The 27,886-nt window shown below is 40.3% G+C and overlaps 1 protein-coding gene across 3 annotated transcripts; it reads left to right on the top strand.

Annotated features, from left to right (window-relative positions):
• tgfbr2b (transforming growth factor beta receptor 2b) lies at positions 1–27,802 on the top strand. Of its 3 annotated transcripts, none has more exons than XM_061664454.1 (8): positions 1–613; positions 733–876; positions 10,862–11,003; positions 11,297–11,487; positions 13,958–14,721; positions 16,279–16,420; positions 21,477–21,601; positions 26,380–27,802. In XM_061664454.1, the coding sequence occupies exons 3-8, from the start codon at positions 10,945–10,947 to the stop codon at positions 26,557–26,559; spliced, it is 1,461 nt and encodes a 486-aa protein (XP_061520438.1). In that variant the 5' UTR covers positions 1–613; positions 733–876; positions 10,862–10,944; the 3' UTR covers positions 26,560–27,802. The 3 variants fall into 3 exon arrangements, with proteins under 3 accessions (XP_061520438.1, XP_061520435.1, XP_061520436.1); XM_061664452.1 differs by lacking the exons at positions 1–613; positions 733–876 and adding exons at positions 4,519–4,608; positions 10,665–10,744; XM_061664451.1 differs by lacking the exons at positions 1–613; positions 733–876 and adding an exon at positions 4,238–4,608.
• Positions 27,803–27,886: the final 84 nt, after the last annotated feature.

Raw genomic sequence — 27,886 nt, 5'->3', positions numbered from 1 at the left:
AGTGTATGGTATGTATATAATCTTATGTGTTTCAGCAACACAACAACTCTGATCGTACGCCTCTCCAGTGACATTTTAGCATGCGTTTTTTGTTTTTGTTTGTTTTTTCCCTCTGTATTGCACACAGTACTTGTTTGCCATCAGAATTATCTCAAGGCATGTGTCCAGAGATTTGTCATCAAGTTTCTCTTGTTTGTTTTTCCACTCAACCAAAGTAGCTTACTGAGAATGCCAAGCACCTGCTATTGAACATAATACCACTCAGGATGTTTGTCTGGCTTTTGTTTATCTGTGTTTGTGCAATGAGCTGGAAACAAGGTTCAAAGGCACAACAGGGAAAGTGAAAGGCATTTGTAAAACAGGCACATCAAGTAACATTTTTACAACTTTAAGTGTTGCGTGTTTGCTGTTGTGATGGAGAAGATCAAGCTAATAAAGATGTTTGTTTGAGTTTTGAGGTCAGCGAAAAGGAGATCATGACCCTCTGGGATCCCGCATTGTGCTCTGGTCAGCAGGGAATGCTTGTTTTGGGCTCACAGTGCAGCCGGATCTCCACCTTGTGGCTTGGACCCCATCTTGCAGCGCTGAACTACTGCCTGGCAGCCACGCTACAGTGAGCACATCACGCACACACCCTATGGCCCACACACAGAGTCCCTAGCAAGTAATGTGGAAACACTAAAAAAACTAAAGCAATTTTCGTGTGCCCTGCATGTTGTTTGCGCCAAACAGGCTTACCCAAATCAATAGAAGAGCTGTTATAAAAAGGCTCAGAGAGCCAGCTGTGGGTAAAAGAAGGAAGAGGACGTCCTGTATGGAGAGTTATAAGCTCGAGGGTCACCGGGTCAACGACTGGAACCTGACATCACTGCTCAAGTATGCAACGCAAAAGAAACATGTCGAAACACCTACGCAATAAAGGCGCAAAAATATGAGGGTCATAGTGGACTTAACCTCTGTGTGTCTTTAAAATAAAAAAATAAAAACTATGAGATAAGAGGAGACATTCACCACCTTGTCACAAATGGATAAAGTCTGGAAACTTTCGAGGGGAGCATGTTATATATACGTTTTTCCATTATGTTTGCCACATTTGGTTTGGGAATAGTAACTCCCAATCTGGTTTATGTTTCCTCAATGGTGTGTATCAGCAGGATGACGATAGCTGCCTCAGCTACGTAAATAGTGTTGCGTCACTCCAGTGAAGCCCACCAGTGAGTCAACAGAGAGAAAAAACAAGACAAGGCAAACAAAGGGACGACACCCAACTTTTTGACTACACAGATCTAACTTAACTAAACCGTATAGGTTGTTGAAGGGATATCTGTTGTGGGTGACAGTTTACCTCCCACTCTTTTAGGACTTCATGGGAATCGAGCAACACTACACATTAGATAAAATAGAACCTGTAATGCCGGACGCAATCTGATCCGCAATGCTAGTCTAACACATTTTTTTTTCAAATACTGTACTCCTCTCAATTTTGTTTATGGCGCACTTTAAAAAGAACAGCAGCTGAAAGAAAGTGCTGTATATAGATAATAATTGAACAGAAACACAATTTAAAAACAATGAAATGCTAACAAAGTTAAAAACAAATATAACACTAAAATAAGAGCTCAGGTCTCAATAAAAGTCTCAAATTATGGAAATAGATGTATTTTTCCCAGGACCAAACTGTCACCACCATAAATCTTTTATATGCGGTCTTTTGCAAATTTCACCATTGTGGAACTAATAAAGGCTATCTTATCTTAAATACTGTATTGCTAATCCTTGCCAAAGTGTAAGAAAATAAGAGATTATATATATGTAAAATAAGTTATTAAACTGCAAAATCAACTCTCTGCATTGACCTTGATAACAAGTAACGACACACCTTCCACCTTAACCCCTCTTGTTAAGGCTGTTTCTTTCGGAGTAAGTATTACTAGATAAAAAAAACCTGATCAGGATTAACTGCAGAGTTAATCCTTTGATGCTTACTGAAGTGAGGTCTCGCAAGGTACATTAAGTTCATGCATGATGTGTTTGTCTTCTGTATGGCAGTGATTCAAATTCCAAAGTTTTAGAGGTGTAGTTTTTAAGGTTTTGCTCAAATTCCATACTGTACAACCACAGTGCAGTTCAACACTCGATGAACGCAAATTAGAATTTGTTGCTGGTGTAAGAGGGTGAATGGACTGGCTAATGGATGTAAATTTAACCTCTGTCTCATCTAATCAAAAAATAATTGGTTACGTTTACCCAATGCCCAATTTGGATTATTTTTTTTAATTCGATCTTTTTATGTAGTCGTTCACATTACAAAAAACAAAACTGACTTCTACTGTGAACGGAACGCATCCGTGACGTCACACGCATTCGCGTAAAACAGGACGTCACATTGCACATGCGCACAAACACGAGGCGCCATCTTTACGGAAGTAACGACGGCCCCTTGCTTTGGTCTCGTCAAATTGAAATTGTGGCAATTTCACGGATTTTGTGCAACCGAAGCCAACATTTTCTTATATATATTAGTTCTAGAGCCTCTTCTTTTTGCCACTAACTGTTTTCTGCTGCTTCGTCCACTGTTGCTTTTTGTGCCGTGTCTGTCGAGCAATTGTGACATTTGTCACCTTTTGATGACGTACAGGTTGGATGAGCGCGACTTGCGCTTGGCCTGCACTCTCGTCGGATACATATTCGATTTATATCCACATATGAAAGAGGCCTGGGTCAAATTTGAACAAAATCTTAATTTAAATGTTCACATTGGGCAAAACAAATCTGAATTGACCTGCAGTGTTTACACTGCATAGTTTTAGTGGCACAATTCGAATATACGCCACGGCAGGGGGAAAAAAAAAAATAAAAAAATGATAACGGCATTAAATGGGAATTAGACCTGCATTGAATATCTAGCCTTATAGAACACACCATTTAGTTGTCCTGGGTTGACCTCCACTGTTGGCAATTACAGTGATTCCGCCACTCTTCTCGTGCGAATGGGGATGTAGCCCTGCTGTGAAAAGGTTTGTAATTGCCTGTAGATGCAACAACATGGCACCAAAGTTTTCTTTCATTAGAAAAGCCTTTGGGCGGACTAAATTAAGCTCCTATCCTCATTTCGGCATAGCTGCTTGGCACCAAGATGCCACAAGATGGGGCCAAAGCAGTATTTCTATATAATTTACATAAGGTAAAAGGTAAAAACAGCGAATATGTGACTTTTTCAACGTAACGGAAAATAGGTTCCCAAAAAATGCATAAATAGTTAGATTTGCAAAATTTGGGCAAATATGTGCAGGTTTGTTGTCTTTTGCTTATTTAATGATCAGCACACTTCTAATTTAACATATTTAGACCATAATAATTTTCTATGCTTTCGCTGTAGTTTAGAATTGCATGGAGTGTTTTTTTTTTAATGTGTTCATTCGTGTTGTTTGAGGAGACGCAGGTGTACATCACCAATTGTTGTCTTTCAACCATGTCAAGCTTCCATTGACTAGTTATATGTAATCTGTGCGTTGAAGTTGCACTTACATTGGCAGATATCCAATATGCATCAGATTTATATCTACACTCGAAGGAGGCCTAATTCCACTCAGAACATCTCCATGCAGGCTGTCTTCTGTTTATACTGTCACTTTCTATTTACACTGCCACGATGCATATATTACAACTGTGTCACTTGAGAGCAGAAAATAAATACAAATGAAAATTTTAGCACTTGACCCATGCGAGTGTAAATCCAGCCTTAGTGTATGAATGAGGCCTTTACAACTACTTTCATTGGGTCTGCACCCATTTTATGTATTTAATCCACTTTTTAAACTCTAGCTACTTTTTTTTTTTTTTTTTTTCAAACAATTGTGTTGGGCGTCCCATTAATCTTGTTTTGAAGTCAAACTTCAAAACAAGATAAAAAACTTTGACTTGTTTTGAAGTCAAAATTACATTATTAAATGAAATTACAACTTGTGACACTTAAAACCAGTCCAATGAGCTCTAAACCGGTCATTTGAAGATGACCCATAATAATAATAATAATAATTTCATATTATGCATATTATTACCTCATATTAAACCACTTGACTATATTATTTTGTAAGTGATTTAGAAGAGAGAGAAAAAAGGTGTGAAAACTTTCGAAGCTGTGCACATACTGTACAGTCGAGTAGGTGGAGCCCCCAGTTATTTGTGAACATGTCATTGCAAGTTTTTGCCCTGCTGGGTCTTAGCCTCCTAATGATATGGTTCAAGACTTTTGGAAGCCACATGAGCATGACTAAAGGAGGGAGAAAAAAGGGCGAGAGAGAGAAAAAGGGAAAAAAAAAACGTCCAACCCCTCAGAAGATTTCCTGTTTCATGCAAGTGCTCGTACAGTGAGTCATATAGGACACGTCCTGCCCCGTTGTGTTTACTCTCTCACAGGAGCTGCGGGGAACAACAAGCGGAGCGAAGAAAGTTCGCTAAAGTGTGGATATTAACTCCCCGTCAAGGCTTCGCCTAATTCATGAGAAAAAGCGGGGGGTTTTGTCCGTTTCTTAATGGAGCTACTTCGCTTTTCCGCTTTCTGGTGTGGAGCAATACTCTGTGGTAGTATTGTGCTCGAGCAGGCGGGTGAGTTGGACTTTTACTGCTCAAAAAAACAAAAACAAAAATTGTTTTTTGTTTGTTTGTTTTTGTTCAGTCACTGCTGCCAAAGCAATTCACTGTCACGTTGGTGCCGTTTTTTCTCTTTTGGAAAATTCTATAAAGTTTTTCCACAGGTGTTTGGCACGCGCTGTCTTGTCATTGCAGCTTTGTTTGAAATCAAAGTTTAAGACTGGTTTAAAAAAAAAAAAAAAAAGTTCATTTTAGAGTTATTGTTTTTTCTTTTTTCTTTCCTGGGTCTTTTGAAGACAACGATACTTAAGCTCCACGGGGCGGACCGATACACAGATATGTCCATCTTTGGTGCGCTAGCCACATAGTTTACAGGTCGAGGAAGACGAGCCATGTGCAGTCATCTGTCTCACTTTCATTCCCGGCGGCTCCTAATCCTCCTCCTCGCTCCCTGCAATTAGACGTAGCCCCGGGTGACAATTACGACCAGTCGCCCTCTCCAAAGCCACCCTGCTGGCTTTAAATGACACTTTTTCAAAAAAAGAGAGAGGGGGGGGGGGGGGGTTCCACTAACTGTATGACTAGCTAACAGCAGTGCATGGACATGGACACCCCTTACCACAGTTGAAAACATCACACGACCCCACTAGAATTCCTGTCACAGAATTGCTGTCAGAAAATGAGGTCAAGAGGGCCAAGTTGAATATTGTGTGATCGTCATTAGCACTGAAATCAGGAATACCCTGCTTGTCTCTTGTGTGCATGTGTCTCAGGAAGAGGATGCAGCGCTCTTCTTCCTCTCTGCAGGTTCTGCAGTATTTCTGCAGCAGCAAGCAAGCCGCAGGGCTAACTCCACCCTGCAAACTGACAAAGAGGGCTTTTTGTGGCTGAACACACACACACACACACACACACACCACACCACTTTTCCCTCCTGCCAGTCAGGCATGTCCAAACAGACACTGTAAGGGGCTTTTCACCTTCCGAAGATATATAGCATTTAAAGATGATCGAACAATAATAATAATGCATTGACTTACAATATATGAATATGAGCACATAAACAAAAAAACTACAGTCAACCCCTGTTTATTGCAGGGGATAAGGTCCAGACCCACCCACAATTAAACTCATTACAACAGACTTTTAAAAAATATATATATATTCTTTGATGCGTGTTCACACTGTCAACAAATGGGAGACAATCATGCAACATCACTTTAAGGCAACAAAAAGAAGTCAACTTGCTTCAAGCTATTTATTTGTCCCTCCCAGTTGAACTTTACTGTAAAACATTCATAAAACAAAAGAGAATTATACATTGTAGATGTACTGTAAACACCCAAATGTCCAACCCAGCCATAAAATTCCATCTAACAAAAGTCTGCGAGCTTAATGCAAACGTACAGGTTAATGCGGGAAAAACCATAGAACGGCTAATTATCATAGATGTTATGGTATACGGTATAAACAGTATAAAAAAACAAACAGCTGCTACTTTAACCCACATGGAGCAGCAACACGTACAAACCGAGTACAGGATACAAATATAATCACATTTTCTGCAGGAACGACGACGATGACTATTAGGGACTACAGTATTGGTTGGGGACATTCTTTACCTCCTCTTCTTGCTGTCTATTACAGCTTGTCTGCCCGGCATGTTGTGGCAAACACGCAATACTACACTAAAGGGAGGTGCAGCTCAAAATTTAGACTCGCCTGTATCCTGTAAAAACCCATAGAAAACAATCGCTCAAAAAAACGCCATATAGTGGGGCTTCAGTGTCGTAGACTAACTAAATTCATATATGAGTTATGTACACTTTGCTGCTATTTTCAATATTTCTTGACCGCTTAAGTTGGAAGGATCACCAATTAGTATTAGGGATGGGCATAAAGACTGAATAATTGATTAAGAATCATGCACAAATCGTCTGGACAAAAGGATTCTATTCAGTCAACATTTGCTGAGAAGCAGGCATCCGGAACATTCAGACAAAGATTCTCTTTTTATTTTGCCAAATGCTCATCCCCAATTAATTACTACTGTACTGACTTTACGATTGCGTTGCCACTAATAGTCACAAGTACAGGTGCATATCAATAATTTAGAATGATGTTGCAAATACAGAGAAAACATAATTTATTTTCAAAAAGTTAAACTTATTATAGGCTTTACACGATCAGGATTTCTGGGGCTGATCAGTGAGTTTAAAAAAAAAAAAAGATAACCGATCACAAGATGGAGCAATGTGTCTATTTAAATGACTTGTTCATTTACTGTATTTACTTGTGTGCTGCATATTGAGTATCTTCAAATGTATTCTCTATTCAGGTCATGTATTCTAATCAGTCAGCTCAAACCAACATTACATGACAGAAATAATGGGTGCTAACGTAATGTAATTACATTGCTTTATTGTAATTACATTACTTCACACACCGAAACTTTAGAGCATGAGTCAACAGAACGCTTGCTCGTTTACGTACAACCATTAGTGATAGCACTGGCTTGCTAGGCTACATAACGTTTTGTTGCCTGCTTGCAAGCCGTATCGTATTAAAAGTACGGGAACATACCTCAAGCGATCCTTGAATTACAGTCCTCTCCCGAGTACTGGTGACCACCAGCACACCTTTTTCCCCATTTTGTTCTGATAATACACACGGCCCGGTCCATTGTTGGTGTCGTCGCCATGGTAACGAGTGTATCCGGTGGCATTTGAGTTGACAAGATAAAGCCCAATGATCGTAAAAGACAGGATGCGGTGGTATCGGAATACAACATTTTATTGCAGTCGTCTGACATCGTGAAAGACCAAATTTGTCTTATAGTCTGATCCACACATTACGTGTTGTCTGTCTCAGACGTGTTGTGTGTTCCACACCGCCGACGGTTTTCTTTGTTTTTCTTTTTTTTTTTAAATAACTTTATTGGTGGTCAGCTATTTACAGTACTATGTCAAAAAATGCATGACAAGGGTAAAAGTAGACTAGCTTTTGGATTCAAATATATTGTTCATGATGGGTAAAGTCTTTTGCGGAGCCGATCAATGGCGTCATTGATCGGATCGTCTAGTTTATCGGTGTAAAGTCTAGTTTATTATATAGTTTCATTACACACTCAGTGAAAGATTTCATGATTGATTTTTTTCACAATTATGATTATAGTAACTTACAGCTAACAAAAACCCTATACTGTGTAATGTGATCCAAATAGAAACTACATATGACTTTCCTTTCTTAATAGTAATTTCTTGTATGTTTTTGGAATCTGTAGAATATATGAGCTCTACTTTTTGAATTCAACTATGGACATGAATTAACTTAACGTTTTTATTATATCTCTTTGAGATGTACCTGTATGTTCCACTTTTATTTCTTAACAGAAGCTATAAAGGTGTCACAATTTGTGCTGATCTCATCCAAACGAGGAACAAAGCCAATGCATAAGGCTTTCATAAAAAAAAAAAAAAAAAAATGTTTTTATATCCATAGTGTAAGGGCGTGCGATGAGGACCTGAGAGTCAAATGCTTATTACAGCTGTGGATTTAAAAAGTGGATGCCACAGTCAGTGTAAGCAGAGTGTTTTGTCAGAAATGAAAAGAGATGTCAGTAGACCAGTTCACAATCTCTTGTAATACGGTGAAGTTTCAGACGAATGAACGGAACGAGTTCAATTTCCGATGCGCTCTTCGGTGAGATTGAGTTACTTTAGAGCAGTCTATTAATCCATATGATTTCCTAGCTTCAGTATTAAGTCTGGAAGGAGTCCATTTGAGCAGGTTCCTTTCTACCTTCTCCAAATTTCTGCGCTTTCTCTGAAGAGTCTCATAGAGCAACCCATTGTGACCACTTGTTCAAAATCTGCATTGTTGAAATGTCCCCAACCCCCGAGAATGCAACAATCTGCTGGATTAAATTGATCCAGGTAACTTCTGAAAAGCCTCCTTTTAGAATAATTTCCAACTTTAACGCTACAGCAGTTACTTGCTGCTCACTTCTTTTTGTTTGTTTGGGTTTTTTTCCCTGCGGTGGGTCAGGAGCAAAGAGCAACATGAGAACATGAGAAGTGCAGTATAGCAAATTCATTCCCAGAATTAATCTTTTCCCGTGTCCATTTTTTAACTGTACAGGCATCGTTTTAACTGCGATACAAGTGTAAAAAGTAGTTACGTTATGGAGGAATAGTATGCAGTACCATGCCTGAGCTTGAATTTTTAGTTTCCATGTTGTCTGTGTTTCTATTGACCAGTATATTTATAAACTGAGCTGGGCCAAGACACTTTAACTTGCCTGATTGCTTTTACTTTCTGGCTGGTATGCATGACAAATGAGCAACGTCCCTGCGAGGAGATGCCATGTCTGCTTTGTTCTTGCCTGTCTGGGATTTGTTTCTACGATAATGATTGAACCCTCAGGCACTCAGCCACAATCGTGTCTGTCTTCGGGCAAAGTCAAGTCAGAACAAGAGCAAAGGCTGTTGCTGCCATTGCATACCGCTCTTACAGTTTGGATTTGATAGAAAACATGAAATAAAAATAAAAAGCCCTAACCCTGCAAGGAAGAAAGTCACAATTTTCTGGTGGTTATGTTGATAATCTGCCTTTCTGTTGTGTCGAATGAATTGTTGATTTAATTTGGTCTTGAAGCAACTGAGACAAAATGGAGTGCACTACAGTCCACCCCGCTTTTCGTTGCGGATAGGTTCAGTTTGAGGTTACTAACTGATGGCCAAACATTCTCCTTTAGGATTTTCTGGTAAACAGCAGCATCAATCACAGCACGTTGTCCAGGTCTTGGAGTAACAATGCAACCCCAGAACGTCACACTTACCATCACCGTGTTTGACTGTTGGTATGATGTTCTTTTTCTGAAATGCTGTGTTACATTTACGCCAGATGTAACAAGAAACACACTTACCAAAAAGTTCAACTTTCTTCTTGTCAGTCCATAAGAATATTCTCTCAAAAACTTTAGGTATCAGTCATGTGTTTTGTTTGTTTGTTTTGGCAAAAGTAAGAAAATCCTTTGTTCTTTTTGGTGTGTTTGTTATTGAGTCATGAACACTGATCTTAATTGATGCAAGGGAGATCTGCAGTTCTTTAGATGTTGTCCTGGATTCCTTTGTGACCTCCTGGATGAGTCGTTGCTTTGCGGTAATTTATGTAGGCTGGCCACTGCTGGGAAGGTTCACCACGATTCCATGTTTTCTCCATTTCCTTTCTTATCTATTCTTGAATTTATTTGGATCGTGGCAAATTGACTTGCTGGTGCGTTTTTGGCCGACCTCATTTTGTGAGACTGGTTCGATTTAATTGATTTTTATTAATTTTTTTATTGAACTGTGAAAATTAACCATAAAATGTAATTAGCCATTCATGATTTAACAAGGCGGACGCAATTACATTTTCACACAGGGCTAGGTAGCTTTTAATTAAAATGTTTTTAATCCCCTAAATAAATAAAATCATTTTATGCTGATTTGGGTTATTTTGGTCTGATATAGTTTGATGATCTTAAACAATGCAGATTTGTGAATAGCAAACCACAAATGGGCGTGGATTTACTGTTCTAGAAATACACACGGACACATGAGCACATACAACATACAGTACGTGTCATATAGTTACTGAAATATGATCATCCCTTGAAAGTTATTAATTAGACCTGTTACATTGTGCGATATAAATAAATACAACCGCTAGAAATACTGTATGCTCAGTCCTGTGCCTCTGTCATGATAATGGTACACAATAGAAATAAACATCTATCCGTCAGTTTTTTTATACCGCTTGGCTTCATTAGGGTTGCAGCTGAGCTGGAGCTTATCCCAGCTGACTGGTCGCCAACCATTCACGCTCACATTGACACCTACTGTATTTTAGATTATTCTATTGTGAATGTTTCTTTGGGGGGGTGGGGGGGGGGGGAGATTGCAGTTCCGATCCATGTGTTATATGTTTGTGATTTATCATTTTACCTCGTGTGTGTGTTTGTGTGTGTGTGTGTGTGTGTGTGTGTGTGTGTGTGTGTGTGTTGCTTCTGCGCTGCATTCACACCCAAGCTTCAGTCTCGGTTCACTTGTTTGGTGCACACCAGGGACAGGATAATAGTGTTCACACTTCACCTAATGAATCACAACAGGTTTGTTTTATTTGAGCTAATGGTGCATGAACAGAGGCGTCGAGACATGGCTTTAGTCATACTACTTTAGATTAAACGTTTTTTAATGGATGAATCCTTGTCTCTGTTTCTACCCAGATGCCTATATATTAAAAGTAAGGAGGCTGTGCAAGTTTTGCGACGTGCAACCAACCAGCTGCACTGGTCGGGGAAGCTGCAAAATGGAGTGTGACATCACAGCAATCTGCACCCATGACGACGATGTGTGTGTCGCTATTTGGTAAGGGTCCGCCCCTTATAGAGCTGATGTCATGACAGCCTTTGCACAAGTACAAAACACAGACAAAATGATCTCAGTTAAGATTGGAGTCATTTCCTTCTTTCGTCGACCTTTTAGCAGTCAACAGTCAAGACTATATGAATATGGTCACCCAATTATGTTTAGTAACAAGCTGTCAGCATTCATTATGACTAAATGTGAGACATAAGCAAACTTGCCAGCACACCTCGGTGAATGACTATTTTATTGACACTAATATTACGATTTTTGACGTTTTCCCCTCTGTTCACAAGGAGGAAGAAGGACGATAATGTCACTTTTGACACCGTCTGCCACAACCCAGCTCACAAGCTGTATGGCCTAGTCCTAGACGACTACAACAGCAGCAAGTGTGAGATGAAAGAAAGAAAGGGCATGGGCTCGTCGTTCTTCATGTGCTCCTGCTCTGAGGATGAGTGCAACGACCGTATCATCTTTAATGCCTGTAAGTTGGAGCACTAAAAAGCCACTTCCAAAGCAAAACTCAAGCAGTCAGAAGACGACTCGATAGATAACAAGCAAGCAGAAAAACACTTAAGAAAAAGTTACACGCTATGTGGACACAATTGTCCGGACATACACTTTTCAAATCATTATTTATTCAATAAGAAGTTATGCTCGTCTCCTTTGTTTTTCCTGAATTTGTATTCAAGTTCAATTTAAGTTTTACACTGTGCAATGAAAAGAAAAGAGTAAATTTAATAAACATACCAAAGAATTGGGTAGGTCTGTGCTTGTTTGGTGTAGAAGAACTGAACTGGCCCCAAAAATACCTTTTGGGAGGAACAGTAACACTCAAATTTTGTGGAAAGTATTCCAAGAAGAGTGGAAGTAATTGTGACTGCAAAGAAGAGAGTATCTTCTCTTCCGTTTTCAGTTCCTGTACATGTAACGGCAACTTCTTCCAATGCAGTATAGTATATCGGCAGTTAAAACGAAACCAGATTACATTTTTCAAGTAGCGACATGGAGCAAAAACACTGCACGACACTTGCAAGAAGTGAGACTTTGCGTTCTCATATCTTTTACAACATAATCTGGTTACATCATAGTTATAATTGACTCGGTATTCTAATACCGAGTCAATTGTATTCTAATACCGAGTCATGTGTAAGCAGTCATGTGTGACTGCTTACACATGTGCAGTGTGTTTTTTTTTTTTCCCCAACTGGCTTGTATTGTCCAGTTACTCTGGGCCTGGACTCTGATATACTGTATTGTGAGTACAGCATACAAGACAATAATAGCAGCGAGGTACATTTCCTGAACTTGGCTCACCTCACAGTGCCAAATTGAATGCACCGGCACAGCGCCGACCACATCGCTTAAATTCGCTCGCTGTGGAAAACGTTTGTCCTTTTTTGCGCGTCTCAATAACTTTCAAGATCGCCTTTAGGGGTAGCATAGAAATCTAATGCAAGTATGTCAAATTCACCCTGCAGTCCAATCCAGCCTAATTTCATGACTAGTCACCAGAAATATATCTTCTATCTATCAATTAGTGTTGTAAACAGTCTTTGTCAGGTATACTAACAGGTTTGTTGTAAGGAATAGCTTCGCACTGTACAAATGCAAACAAACCGTCTGGGGCCATGTTGAGGATTTCAGACATGTGGTTTCCTGTTTAGAAAAAAAGAGAGCGAAGCAGGGAGCTTGCTTAGGCAAGAAACGAGATGCCCTCCACAATACTTCCTCCTCACTTATTTACACAGCTTCTGTGCCTCACAGCCACACTTACTTCTAAACTCAGATTTACTAGTTTGGGTTTAAACAAAATTGGAAGTTGAAAAAAACAATTGTGTGTGTGTGTGTGTGTGTGTGTGTCTGAAGACATTTTTAAAGTAGCCTATTTAGTAACTGCACTGTAGAAATGGCACAATTATAAAGGTTCCCTTTCTGCCAAGACCATAGCTAAGCTGTCAGACACAACGCTTTCCAAATTTTAAGCCTCAGACATAAACTATGAAGAGATACAATATGTGGTTGACTGGGTCATGGTTTGGAGCACTTTGCCTCTGCAGTGCACACATTAACTTTAGCTCCTTGAGACATCAGGCATTCCTCAGGGAAGGGTCACGTTCCTCCCCTATTGTTGGCAATAATGCTTCCTTGGATCCTGTCTATCAGGGTAGGATTTTTGTGATGTATGCAGACAATTAGAACCACTATTTTTAAAAACATTTTTAGAGCAGAGATGACAATCTAATCTAACAGGGAAGGAAAAAAACAAGAAACACACATCTCCAACACTGGACCATTAGAATTCAAACATAATTCATTCAAGCATTCAAGTCTTTTCAGTGTTCCAGTGAATTTCGAATGAATATTGCTCATGAGGAACAATGGAAATTGATGCATTACTTTCCAAGGATCTGACTGTTGCTATCATAAAACCCTCAAATACTGTACGGGCAATGTAACCTTTTACCATATTGAAGGCAAGTTGGGGTTAAAATATTTACCCATTAACTGTTATTAATAGCAAAATGTCAAGGCAATAATATATAGCAAATATTTGCGTTTCCATTTTAGTTCTATCGTATTTATTACTAATTACGTTGCAATACATGTCGCATAATAACCAAAGAAAACAGAAAAACATCCCAACAACAATGTTAATAGATAAACTTTACAACAAAAAATATTGCAAAGGTTGAGTGCTACTCTTTTTAATTCTATTCCCGTCATTACTATTTTCACGTTCGGCCTCTCATCGTATCTTTATGGATGGATACACACAGACACACAAAAGCCAAAGAAAACAAAAAAATACCAGGTGATGTTTCGTTCAGCCTGGAAGCGGCAGCTCAATACAACTTAATAATTGCTAAATTGAAGTAAGTGATTGTACTGTAATTTGTGTCTTCCTTCTCCTGCCTTTTTTGGTTCCTCTTCTCTTTATTTTTGTCTCTCAGACATGGATTCACAGCTTGCCGTCATCCTAGTGAGCCTGGTTCCTCTTCTGATCATGGCGATTGTGGTCATTACTTCTTTCTACTGTTATCGAGTCTACCGCCAGCGCAGAGCTAATGCAAAACGCAAGAAACTGGACTTAAGTGATGCTCACGCCATTATGGGGGACGACGAGGGTTCCGACAGCAGCTCAACGCATGCCAACAACCTTAACCACAATACTGAGTTGTTGCCCATTGAACTGGATATACAGGTGGGGAAAGGTCGCTTTGCTGAAGTTTACAAAGCCAAACTCAAGCAGGGATCCTCCGTCAGTGACGAGCACGGTTTTGAAACTGTGGCGGTCAAGATTTTCTCATACGAGGAGTATGCCTCCTGGAAGAATGAGAAGGACATTTTCTCAGACGCCGACTTGAGGCATGAAAACGTGCTGCACTTCCTGACAGCAGAGGAGAGGAAGGTACAGAGACAGTACTGGCTGATTACAGCGTACCAGCCAAGAGGCAACCTCCAAGATTACTTGACCCATCATATTATCAGCTGGCACGACTTGTGGTTACTGGGAGGATCGCTTGCCAGTGGACTGGCGCATCTTCACAGTGACCACACACCATGTGGCCGCTACAAGGTGCCTATTGCACACAGAGACATTAAGAGCTCCAACATACTAGTGAAGAGTGACCTGACCTGCTGCCTGTGTGACTTTGGGCTTGCGCTCCGTCTGGACAATTCACTGTCTGTGGATGAGCTAGCCAATAGTGGACAGGTAACCTTTATTTTTTTATCAATTGGATGTTCTTATGTACATAATGAGCCTGTCTCCGGATCTTCTTTGTCACACTTGTAATTCACTTTCTCTGGTCCAACTAAGTTAAGGACTCTGGTTCTTTTTTTCCTTATGATTCTGTTTACAAAATATACACAAATAAGAACATTTAGATTTTTTTTTTTTTTTTTTTTTTTTTCTCTCTTGCCCCACAAGAAGTTAAATTCATGTTTGGTATATGTAGTAGTGAGTAAAACGGTACTAATAACACAACATAAAGCCAAATCTAGATTTTTTTTTTTTTTTTTTTTTAATTTATTTTTTTTTTTTTAACAAAAAGTGTGTCACTGATGGTGTAGTGGTACACTCGCCTCACTTTGGTGCGGGCAGCGTGGGTTCAGTTCCCACTCAGTGACAGTGTGAGTTGTTGTCTGTGTCTATATGTGCCCTACGACTGACTGGCGACCAGTTCAGGGTGTGGTCCACCTTTCGCCCCAAGTCAACTGGGACAGGCTCCAGCGCCCTGTGACCCTAACCAGGATAAGCGGTGTTGAAAATGGATAGATGGATGTATTTTTTTCAAAAACCTCTGTAATTTTATGACCAAGAGGCAGTACACCAAATAGCTGAGTGTACTTTAATAGGACATTTTGAGGAAATTAGCATTGTTTTTAAATGACGTGCTAATCATATTCAAGATGATTTATTGTCCTTGTACAAGACATACAACGAAATTCAGGTGCACTCAAGAACCATCCATCCATCCATTTTCTGTTCCACTTTTCCTCACTAGGGTCGCGGGCGTGCTGGAGCCTCTCCCAGCGAGAGGCGGGGTACACCCTGAAGTGGTCGCCAGCCAATCGCAGGGCACATACAAACAAACAACCATTCGCACTCACATGCACAGCTACGGCCAATTTAGAGTGTTCAATCAACCTACCACGCATGCTTTTGGGATGTGGGAAGAAACCGGCATACCCGGAGAAAATCCACTCAGGAGAACATGCAAACACCACACAGGCAGGGTGGGATTTGAACCCGTGTCCTCAGAAACTGTGAGGCAGATGTGCTAACCAGTCGCCCACCGTGCCGCCAGTCAAGAACCAGACTTAAATAAATAATGATAAAAAGTAATAAGTACTTTTACTTTCATTCATTCACTTGGACTCGCATTCAACACACACATTCTCCACACCACTTTTATAGCATACACCCATGACCAACATAGATAAGAATAGAAGTCAATTTTTCATCACAAAGAATAAAATGCACGTAGTTAAAAGAAAAAATAGGATTGGTCCATATTGCACTTATGATGATTACTAGACCGAAGATGTGAACGCACCCATAGAGTGGAAGTGCAAAGAAATGCTGCTACATTATTACAATGCACCTTCACAAAGCTTGGTATACTAAAGGTTTCTCTCCCTGCATTGCCATGTGTCTGGGTTCAAAATACTATATTATTAGTTAACTCCTTTGACTCGTACCTTACATTTTCTGCCATTGATTGAAAAAGTTTCACACAATATCTCTTTTTTTGTGTTTTGTTCAAAGGTGGGAACTGCAAGGTACATGGCTCCAGAAGTCTTGGAGTCCAGGATCAACCTGGAAAACATTGAGTCCTTCAAACAGGCTGATGTGTACTCCATGGCACTTGTACTGTGGGAGATCATTTCCAGGTGCAGCGCTATTGGAGGTAAGCTATCACCAGACACTGATAAGATTGGTTTTGCACGGTGTCCGAGTAAGGTCGCAATCATCTATTTTTTGATGGTCAAAGGTGCCAGTGTTAGCCTCTCGGTTTGATCAAGTATAGTATTCTTTATATCTATCTATATCTGTGTGCCGCTTTGCTGCTATCAGTACGCAACAATTCAAGCACAAACTTACATTCAGCTGGCTCATTCGACTTAACTATGAGCATTCGGCTTATAAAGCTTTCAGCTTTCCGATTAGCACGTGAACCAAGGTTGTTGCATGTAAAAGCCGTCAATTGAAGACCACCTATGAATGACCCACAAATTTACTTTCTCTATTTAGTCGATGTTGAACCACTGTAATGGGGCTGTATGGTTTGTGCCCCGTTATGTGAGAACAAAACCAGAGTGTCAAACCCCAAATTAATCTTGTGCGAGTCACAAGGATCAGACTTAATGCTGCTCGTGTGCTGTTACTTCTGTTTTTCATCCTGTTGCAAAAACATGGTGAGGATACGTCCAAATAATAGAAATGGGTGATTATCTGAGGGCAAACCACATGGCACTATTTCATGTCGGCCCTCAGTCATTTGTTTTCACTTCCCCTTAAATGTCTCTGTAGGCCTGTTCTTTACAGTGACTGCTCCTGTCTCCATTGTGTCAATGCAGTGAATGACAGCTGGGTTTGGGCACGAATGAGTCTCCTGTCGCTCTTTCTTGTTTTGCACCCCCTCCCACACACACACACACACATTCCCCAACAGGGGTCCTTGAAGTGTATTGCTCAGTCGTGTTGCCCAACAGGCCAAGTGGCCCACAATCCTGCTTGTTTTTCCCTCCTAAGTACAAGAATATGTGCGCTCTGTGGGTATGCTTTGAAAATACAACGAACCATTTCCTGTTTTGCATAAACACGTTCCAAGACTGACTATTTTCGTGTCGACTTAACTACTGGTATGGGTGTCTTTATTTGTGGATGCCATGTCTCTCTGCTGAAAACCAGAACTATTGCTTGTGGTGACTGACCAGATGCTAGGGGTTTTATTAAAATTGTCCACACGAGCATGAGCTTGACTCATTTTTCCCCTCACTCGTTTGACATTTCCTATTCCCATCCATATCTTTTATTTCTTACATCCTAGCTCTTTCATTGCACTGCATTTAGAACTTACAGTTATAGAGAAGCCGTATTATTTCTGGACACATTTGAACACAACGTGTCATTGCTTGGAATATCTCTGTCATTCTGTGCTACTAAAGTTGACAGCTTCTCTATATTTCCCTGTGTATCTTTGCACTTCGTCTCTTAAGTACTTCCTACCCTGAGGCAGGTGATGCAGCAGTTCATGACTCCCCCACTGCATGGAAACACTCGAGAAAGCTTTACTCATGCCGACACAGTCTGACAAGGAGGATAAGACAGAGGTGTTCCAGCAAGATGGAAAGCAGAACCAGAATAAAGATTGAGGGCAGACTCTGGCAGCTTGCTAGTTCGTCCATGTTTCTTTATACACACATGTATTGGGACAACTGGTCATTACACTTGGAGGTCATGAAAATGGAAGAGAATTGAAGTTGTTCTCCATCCTGCTCCTCTAACAAACAGCTGCCAGTGTTTTTAAAGCTGACTCGTTGCAAGATTTTTGAAGGGGTTGAGATCACAATTCCAAAATGTGTTCAACCATGTCTTCGTTCACTGGGATGCGGTCATGTCTCAAACGCTTCCCACAAATTGTTTCAATAGCTTTAAAATAGCCTGATTAGTTAATTCTTAAGGAGTGAGTCACAAGACTTTAAGTGAATATAGTGTAGCCTGATACCTCTTGTAGAGAAAAGGGAAAAACAGGCAATTAAATCTGTTTTTGGTTAAACTCGCCAATAGACTGAGATAGGTGGGACGAATTTTCAGTTAATTTTGGTTTTGCCTTGCAAAGAGATTTGGTATTCATTTAGGGATCAGTATCACGAGAACTGTTTTATTTATTTATTTATTTATTTTTAAAGACCTATTTCCCCAAGCTAGAATGTTAAACAAAAAAAATCAGTGAGTCACCAGTGAGCACTCGGATTGCTCCAAAATATGAACATGTGTCCACAGGCGTGCCCATACATAACTTAAGCAACACATCCCAACCCTTCATTTTAACGACAGAAGTCTGTATCGTGCCTGCGTCCAATGCCACCTGCCTGTGTTGTGTATCTGTGGGCGACAGATGTCGGATCAGCTCTCTGAGCCTCGGTGGCAGGCGGCCACATCGCCGCTCTATCGCAGCTCCTGCGCCTTTGGTGTGATCTGAGATCTGCCAGGCGTGAAGGACACAGTCGTCTGTTGATAGCTCTAGAAAGCCAGGCGACGCTGATTTTTTTATTTTTTAAATAAACTGACAGACCTACAGACACAAAGTCGACAGGACAAAAGTTTAGTCTACCAGTCCTCATGCGTTCTAAATATAATTATGGCACTCATTGAATATAATGGAACCCAATCCATTTGGGGATGCCGATCAACCTCGGAATTGTGCATATTTTCAAACAATATAGTATAATGGTAAATGGACTGCTCTTATAAAGTGCTTTATTGACACTTATCAGAGTGCCCAAAGTGCTTTAAAAAGCCTCACATTCACCCATTCTCACACACACACATTCATACAGCAGTAAAATCAAACAAAGTACAGTATCAGGATACCAGAAGAGCAAAGTATTGGAACTTTTCTGGAGTCTGTGTATGTCAGTCCTCTGACATTCTGCTTTTCTAGCACCTCTTTTTGAGACAAAGCCTTCTTTCGCAATAAATGTTGCCAAGAGCAAAACACGCATACCTAGCCATTATTGCTCACCGAATGGAGTCTTGCATCACCTGCACTTGTGATATCATACAAGAGAAGTTTTTCTTTGCAACTTATATGCGTATTCATCCCAAAATAATTCCATTGCGAATCTCAGCGGCATTCAAATTTTAAGGTTTCACTGACAATGTACTTGAAAAGTACTTATAGAAATGATAGCTTTTTAAGTCTTCCATTTATATTACTAGATGTGATTAAATTGGCATGGCATTGCAACATATTTTTTTTCATTTGTCTTTTTGTTGATAATCTGCTAGAAGTCACAAAATTCAACTGTCTCATAGTAAAGCATGCAGGGGCCATTTTGAAAACCCATTTATGTGACATGATTTCTTGTCTGGTGAAAGGTTATGAGAAAAATAATGCACTTTTAGGTTCCGGACAGTAGTGTGGGTGTTTTTGTTTCCCGTCAGCTGAAACAATGCAATGTGCCACTATTACCTTATTTATATTGTTGACCCTTCAGGAATGTATCTTGTAAGAGGTTTTTGTATTTATTGTTATTGCCAACAGTGAAATTAAATATCCGCCCTTGTACAGAGGCAGAGAAAGCGTGAGAGGGATACAGCATGATGAACACAGAAATGCTGTAGTGGAGGCCTTTTTATTTCCTACAAAATGTCTGCTGTATAATTTAGTTGGTACGGATTTAGTGCTTGGAAAGCCTATGAAGGCGTTCCTGCGACGGGTGGGGCCTGGAGGGGATAATGGTGGAGTACGAGTTAAGCATGAGGCGGTAGACAGAGAAATGCCTTGAATCCCAGGAGGGAGAGACTGGGCCAGACTAGAGACGAGGAGGAGAGGTTAGGGCAGCTGCTTTCCAGATGTCAGATCATCAACTCTGTCAGGGCTAGAGGGCCTGGCGGCGTGGTGTGTACGTGTGTGAGAAGGGAGTCTTTCATTGTTTGAGGTCACATGTTTGAACTTTAAACATGTGACTGGGGACAGACACATCATGTGTGCAAATTGAGTTCTCGTGTAACAGGTTTAGTGCGTGTATCAGTTGAAGATAACGGCAATGGTAGGTTCATGCCATTCGTGCAATAGCCCCGTCCACAACATATACAGTATTTACATATATGCAATGGGTGTGTCGTTGTTAAATGGTTTTTACAACCTGCGAGGAATACAAAACAAGTGTCTCGGCGACAGCAGTTCAATGAAAGCCAGCGGCGGAGGACGGGAGTGGATTAGTGGGTGACTCAGACGGCCTTTGGGGAAACACACAATGTTATTGTGATCCTATTACGAGTTCCGCCTTGTACCATTTCCGTCACCACTTTGTAGTGCTGAGCAGTTTTCCCTTGTATGGAAAATAAACAAGACAGGAAAATAAATCTTAACGGCCCGTAAAGATTTCACATATGCCTGGTTTTGGCTTGCAACAGCAAACGAAGCTGTTCATAACTCTGGACATCTGGTCGGCCAATAATCACAAGATAACAAGGTGGCGGGGGATGTACCAAACTCTACAAACATAAAGCACATCATCTGTTCATTCTCTCAACTGTTTTGTCAATAAAAGCATTAGCTGTACATTATCGATTTCCTGCATGTTCTTCCTTCAGCTCCTAAGGGCTAGGCTAGTTGTTGCTAGATTTAGCTGAATCTCTAGACTATCCTTTTTCACTCAAAACACAAAAACTGTTGTCATTTACATTACATTGTTTGACTAGATTTCCTTGATCACAATCTTCAGTGTTACTGATCAGCCCCGGCTGGGTCACCTGGAGGAGGGTATATGATGTTGGAAGACCTCACAGACTCAATGATTCAGGAACATCACTGACAATGCGTCTAGAGACATGAACAGATGTGTTTCCACAACTCGTGTTTTGTTCATCTCATTTCTTTGAAACGAGAAGCATGCAGATCATTTGCAATTAAACAATAAATGATCAGTTCTACACCACTGCCAACTACATCCACAACAATGAACATGTTTATCTAATTTGTATTTGTTATTATCTATTATATTGGTGTCTTTGGAAAGGCGGAATATTTGATACAGCTCTTGTGTTGGATATTATATTTTGCAAGTGGTCATGATGTTGTCTCTTTACCAAGTGCCAGAAAGAGCTATAGTTTCTTGCCGAGTTGTTGTTGTTGTTGTTGCTGTTTACCACATAAATATATTGCACAGTGTATAAAATTTATTGCTTTTTCTTTTTTTAAATCTTTTTTTTTTTTTTTTTTGCTCACTCAGAGGTGAAAGAGTATGAGCCTCCCTTTGGAAACTTAAGGGAGCACCCATGTGTAGAGAGCATGAAGGACAGCGTGCTACGAGACAGAGGAAGACCTGAGATTCCCAACAGCTGGATCAACCACACAGTAAGAGGCCACGCACACACACACGCACACGCGTGTAGATTTGGGAATTTCCAGGTTTCAGATTCCCAAACCCCAAGACTTTATGGTCACCACCTCACCAAACAGACAAGTCATTCACGCTGTAGTGAGGCAGTCCCCAAATACAGGTGCATTGCCAATCATTTTTAATTCGAGTTCCAGTTTGACAAAATGGTCGCCTTACCATAAGACAAAACTGGTAAATATTCTTATGGCTCTGTGTGAATCTTAGCTCTCACTGTTATTTAATGTACTGACCCCAGATTGTGGGTGATGTACTTTGATTTAAAATACTCAGGATGTGTAAGCAGACAAGAGAAGTAGACATCATGTCAAAGGTGGGTTTTGGGGACATACAAATGGCAACTTTAATCACCCTTAATGTTTGAACAGTTTGGGGGTTTGCTGCCACTTATAAGAGCTCCTCAAATATTTGGCATTCCCATACTTCAGTCGGGTTTTCCACTTGGACTGGTCCTTGGAAGATTTGATGATATCATCATAACCAAGAAGTGTCCCTGACCAAGCGCAATTGCAATTTGAGGGCTTTGTCAGATGCTTCATTCAGACATGGCTGCATGTCAGCATACCACAGTACTACTACTGTAAGTTTAGCCGCCTTCCAGTTGCTGCGGGTGGATAGGAATTGCATTGAGAGCAGCCAGACAAGAAGAGGGAGGGAAAGTTGGTATGTGAGGGAGCAACAGATGGTGCAACCCAGGACATTTCAGGAAAGGATTGTGTGTTCAGGCCGGATATTGTACTGTTAGCAGTTAAGTCTCTATCCATAGTACTTGTCCACGGTGGTTTCCCTGCCCATTATGCTTGTTTACATTCCTCCCATGGCTAATGTGTTACAGGCTACTGATGCAATCAACTGTGTTGATAATGACACTGCATCCATGTGCCTTCCCAAACATACTCTCATATCAACGCTGTCCTCAAATGCCTTCTCTCGCACCCCAATTTCAGGAATCACATCCACCTACCAAACCTATCATGGCCACGCCCCTCCCGATGCCACTAAACTAATTCGTCTCAACTTCTTGTTGCCTAATAACCTAAATCTATTAAGTGTCCCACACACCCGCCTTAAAACCGAGCGGTGATGGCACATTCCATAGCGTCACTCCCAGACTGTGGAATGCTATACCACCTCTGCTCAGAGTTTCAGAGTCAGTGGAAAAATTCAAATCCATCCATCCATTTTCTTCCGCTTATCTGTGGTCGGGTCACGGCGGGGCAGCAACTTAAAACAGGGAAGCCCAGCATTCTCTTTTCCTAGCCACTTCGTGCAGCTCTTCCAAGTTGATCCCGAGGCGTTTGGCCTCCTCCCAGTGGGACATGCCCAGAACAGCTCACCAGGAAGGCATCCAAATCAGATGTCCAAGCCACCTCATGTGGCTCCTCTCTACTCAGAGCCCCTCCCAGATGACCGAGCTTCTCACCCTATTTCTAAAGGAGATCCCTGACACCCTGCAGAGGAAACTTATTATGGCCAATTGTATCTGTGATCTTGTTGTTTCAGTCACGACCCACAGCTTGTGAGCGTAGGTTATTGGGGGGGGGAGTATATAGACTGGTAATTCGAGAGCTTTGCCTTTTGGCTAAGCTCCTTCTTCACCATGAAAGACCGATGCAGAGTCTGCAACGCTGCAGACGCTGCACTAATCCGCCTGTCGATCCTCCCTTACTTGTGAACAAGGACCCAAGATACTTGAACTAAATCAATTTAGTTTTGCTACAATTTTATGTTTTATTTTAGTTTTTATCCCACTTTTACTTACTGTACTGTCTTGTACTGTCTACTTAGTGGTCTTTGTCTGTGAAAGATTCTGTGATAATAAACTTTGCTTGCCTGCTTTATACTATTCATAAGTGAACGCAAGCACCATGAGGTTTGAGATTCAGATCACAACCAGGTGCCCCATTGACCCCTGCAGTCCATTAGTCATAGCCACAACTGTCTAGAGACAAGAAAAGAGAGTGAAATCTCAACAGGGCTGTTTTGACACTTATATCCTTAAACCACTTCTTCATCTTCTTCTTGTAGTAGTCATTGAAACCATACTGGAATTATGAGTGTTAGAATGGAGAATATGAAGGATGCCACTAATATGAAGTCACCTTCAACCATGAAACAATTGAAACAACAACAATCAATTGAAAGATGCCTTAAGATCGAAGGCATAGGTCGCTACAGTAATTGCATGTGTATTTTTTTGTTGGAGTGGTACCTCAAACATAAAACTGACAAAAGGTCATATAATTCAACCAAATGTCTGGGAGAATTTGCTTCAAAGTCACACCAAAACTTGGTGGTTGACCCATCATCGTGTATTTAACTAGACAGCAAATACAAGGGGCAGTCAAAAGGTAATGAGCCCAATTCAATTTAACCTACTTTTTTCAGAAATGTTCAAGTTTTGTAGTTTAAATGCTTGTTTGAAGGTTTATTTAAAAAAAATAATAATAATAATAAGTTTTGTTTTAGCCTGTTGTCTTCCTGTCAGGTTAAGAAATGACATAGTTGTTGGATGCCCGTCACAGGCAGAAAGCTGATTGAATTTCTTGCTTTGGAAGGGGAATCACCACTAAACATTTTCAAAAGGTTGCAAAATGTGTATGGGGACGCTGCAATAGGCTACAGCACAGTAAAAAAAAAAAAAAAAAAGTGGGTCTCCAGGATCAAAGGCAATGCACAAAAGCTCCATATTGAGCAAAGGAGCTTGTGAAGTCATCGGTTACTTTTGCTGGACAACCATAATCCAATCCCCATACTCACCCGATCTGGCACCATCAGATTACATATGTCACCTTTTTGGACCTTTAAAAGAAGTTAGGAGTCAGCAGATCTCTGATGACCAACAAGTTAGGCAAGCTGTTAAAAAAATAATAATAATAAATAAATGGTTAAAAGCACAGCCTACTGAATGTTACGAGGCTGGCATTCTTGCCCATATTAATCGGTGTTGAGAAAAAAGGAGATATCGAAAAGTAGCAATGAAATACCAACTTTTGGGGCCTTGTTTATGTGTGTTTAGCCTTTCCATTGCAATAAATAAAGCTAGAGGAAAATTGGACTCACTTTTTAGCTGCACCTCGTATTCCAAGATTTACTCAGCAAGTCTCAGCATACCTCAATGGAGTTCAGGAGCAGCATACGGGGTATAGAGTTCAGCTCATTTCCTAATGGGCTATCGTTCCATTTCATCTCATAATCAGACATTCCTTGGCTCAGCCAAACTGATAACCACACACATAAGGATTTTTTTATTGTAATTATCGAACATGTTTAACATTTACAATTGCCCCCCCGCCACACCCAAAAAAAATTAAAAATCACTCTTTCCACACACCCCACACCACTGGATAATCTGTCATGATTATCTTTTAGACACTTTTGATAATCAGAGCTTTACTGACTTTAATCAGAAGGAAGGAATAAGGCCTAATTATCGGTATGTTGTTGCCCTCCTCTTGTCAGCATCAAAATTCACTGTTTGCATTTTGTGGCAGGACCTGCCTCAACACGTCGTGTTAAAAAGAGGTGGAATACACCACCAGTTAAGCCGGTGGTACACGGAGTGACCAACCAAACGATTCAGTCACGTTGTGTAGTGTTTTAGTGTGTTATGTTTTGTGCTGGGTTCTACAACGTCATCACAATACAGATGTTACAGCCAATCAAAATACCAGGTTATATCATATCATTTTCCACAACTACAATTACATTTTCAGATACCAAGAGCTATTATATACAGTGTTCCTGTACCTTATCGTGGTTCACTACGTGCACATTCATAAAAGTAGTCCTACGAGACATGGCTTGTTGTGGCATTTTGGTGCCAAGGAACTATGTTGAAGTGACACATCTCGAGTGGGAGAAAAGCTTTCCATGTCGAGGACAAGCCGAGTTACGAAAGATTGGGTGTCGCATGTACTGTACATGTGCACTTTGGGTACATTTTAAGGCTAATGTAAGAGGGAAATAATATTGAATTGTTTTGGATCATAGTTTATGATAATTATCTTACGATTTAAACTATTAATAGAGGCAATTGTTAACGTTAAAATTCGCAGCAGTGCTCAGATGCTTAACCTCCACAAATAGCAGGTGATTATTGTATACAAAAACATATTGTGTTTTTAAAAAATACTGTACAATTTACTGTATTATTAGTTTCATACTGTATGTACCTGCGGCTAAAAAGCTGAGCGTCGAGTGTCTCACTGCTGTTGATGTGGATGAACGTGTGCGGTCAATGAATGGGGCTATCATGGTCAGCAGCCTCGTAAATATCCACACTTTGTGTGACATTTAAAAACATTTTTTTTTTTTTTAAATGCATTGTAAGACATTATTATTCTTTTCTTACACTCTCGTCGTTCGGCAGTCATTATGAGATTTTAGAAAATGTTAATGTCCATCCATTCATTTCCCGAAAGGCTTATCCCCAACCAAGTTAATATTTAACTTAATTTGTATACTTGAATAAATCTTGATACTTATAAAATTGGCTGTACAGTTAGTTTGGCATGATTCTCTTAAATAATTTCATTTCATATTCCCTTTTTTTCCCCCCCACCCATCTGTTCATTTATTTCTATACTGCTTGCCCTCGGTATGGTTGTGGGTGATCTGGAACCTATCCATAGCAAATACAAAGCAATAGCCAACACCAAAATTCATCTACAGTATAGCACACCCATTGACATTTGGGAGAAACTAAATGTGTGCTCCATTCCTCCCCCTTCAGGGCATCCAGGTGGTTTGTTCGTGCATAGACGACTGCTGGGACCACGACCCAGAAGCCCGCCTGACAGCCCAGTGTGTCGCCGAGCGCTTCGACGACATGGAGTACTTGGACAAGCTGTCCGACTGCTCCGACTCAGAAGAGAAGATCCCCGAAGAAATCATTGTGGTGGACGAGAAGTAGCGCTCGACCCAAAACACACCGCCCCCTCCTGGGTGACATGAAAGCAAACTGGAAAAATCAGAGGTTAACTCTGAAGACCCGTGGACCTTTTGGATCTTTCTCATCTCATATACAGGCTTCCACAGACTGGATCACAAACAAACAGGGATATCACAATATAAAGCTTTTAACCAAATACTTTTGCACTTTATGGTTATCTATGCACACTAAACGGCATATATCCAGTGCCTCTTATATGTCAGGACAAATACATTTCAGGCATGGAAAGGAAAGGAATGTGTATTTCAAATAAGATGTTTAAATTAGAAAACATTACTAATACTAAGACTGCTAATGACACTAATGTTCCATGTACGTTTCATGGTGGAACTTTAACTTATTGTGACATAGCAGTGGCGCGTGTGTAAAGAATCCATGGCGATAATTTGTGTTTAAAAGCAACTTTGAAAACCAAAAAAGCAAATCCGCCTGAAAGAGGGGGAAAAAAAAACAAAAAACACCGTTGTGTGTGTGTGTGTGTGTGTGACTCAGCAGTGTGATCTACAGTAAAAAAAAAAAAAAAAAAAAGTCGTCTGCTTAATCACTGCAGACATTAAAGGGGAATAACGTACGTACAGTATGTAAGTCGCCAACCTAAAAGTTCCGGCCTGCTGCCTGTAAAAGCTGAACTATTGTTTTTGTTTTTGTGACAGAAACAGAGGGAGTATACATCCCATGCTTGGAAAAAAGAAATTATACCAGTCATGTGTTTTGTATAAAAGAGTTAAGATATAATTTAGTGTTACCATATCTGAAATATTAAGAGGTGTTATTGAGGTTTTCATGGGTTTGTCAGCTGGTTTGAGCAAGCCAGTGAAAGATGGACTCTATTCTATATATATTACACAAGCAATGACAAAAGTATGTTGCTTTGCTTGTAATTTTATCAGTACAGACACTAACTTTTAATCTATATGCCTAAACTTGGAAAATTCACATCCTCCGTTATGTCATTTCTCATTTTGTCCATTTTACTAGGAGTTCTCCTTGTTTACAATATGAATTACCAATTTTCTGTACAGCAGCTTCCACCAGCAGTTGGTCCTGGACTGGTCTCTTTGTTCTGCTTTCTTTAAATAAACATTGGCAGGATTTGGGACCTCAGCAGTCACTAGACCACAGACAGGGGCCTAAACCAAAGACTCATATCACAGTTTTCATTTCTGTGTTATTATCCTATTCTGGATTAAATTTTTTAATCTATCTCCACCTGTCTCTGTCTTTTTTGGTAACGCGCAGATTGAAAAACTCTTGTCAGGGGTGATATTGTCACAGTTACTTTCATAAC

Source organism: Phycodurus eques, chromosome 20 (genome assembly GCF_024500275.1).
Source record: "Phycodurus eques isolate BA_2022a chromosome 20, UOR_Pequ_1.1, whole genome shotgun sequence".
NCBI classification, from domain to species: domain Eukaryota; kingdom Metazoa; phylum Chordata; class Actinopteri; order Syngnathiformes; family Syngnathidae; genus Phycodurus; species Phycodurus eques.
This window is presented reverse-complemented; position numbering and strand designations above follow the sequence as displayed.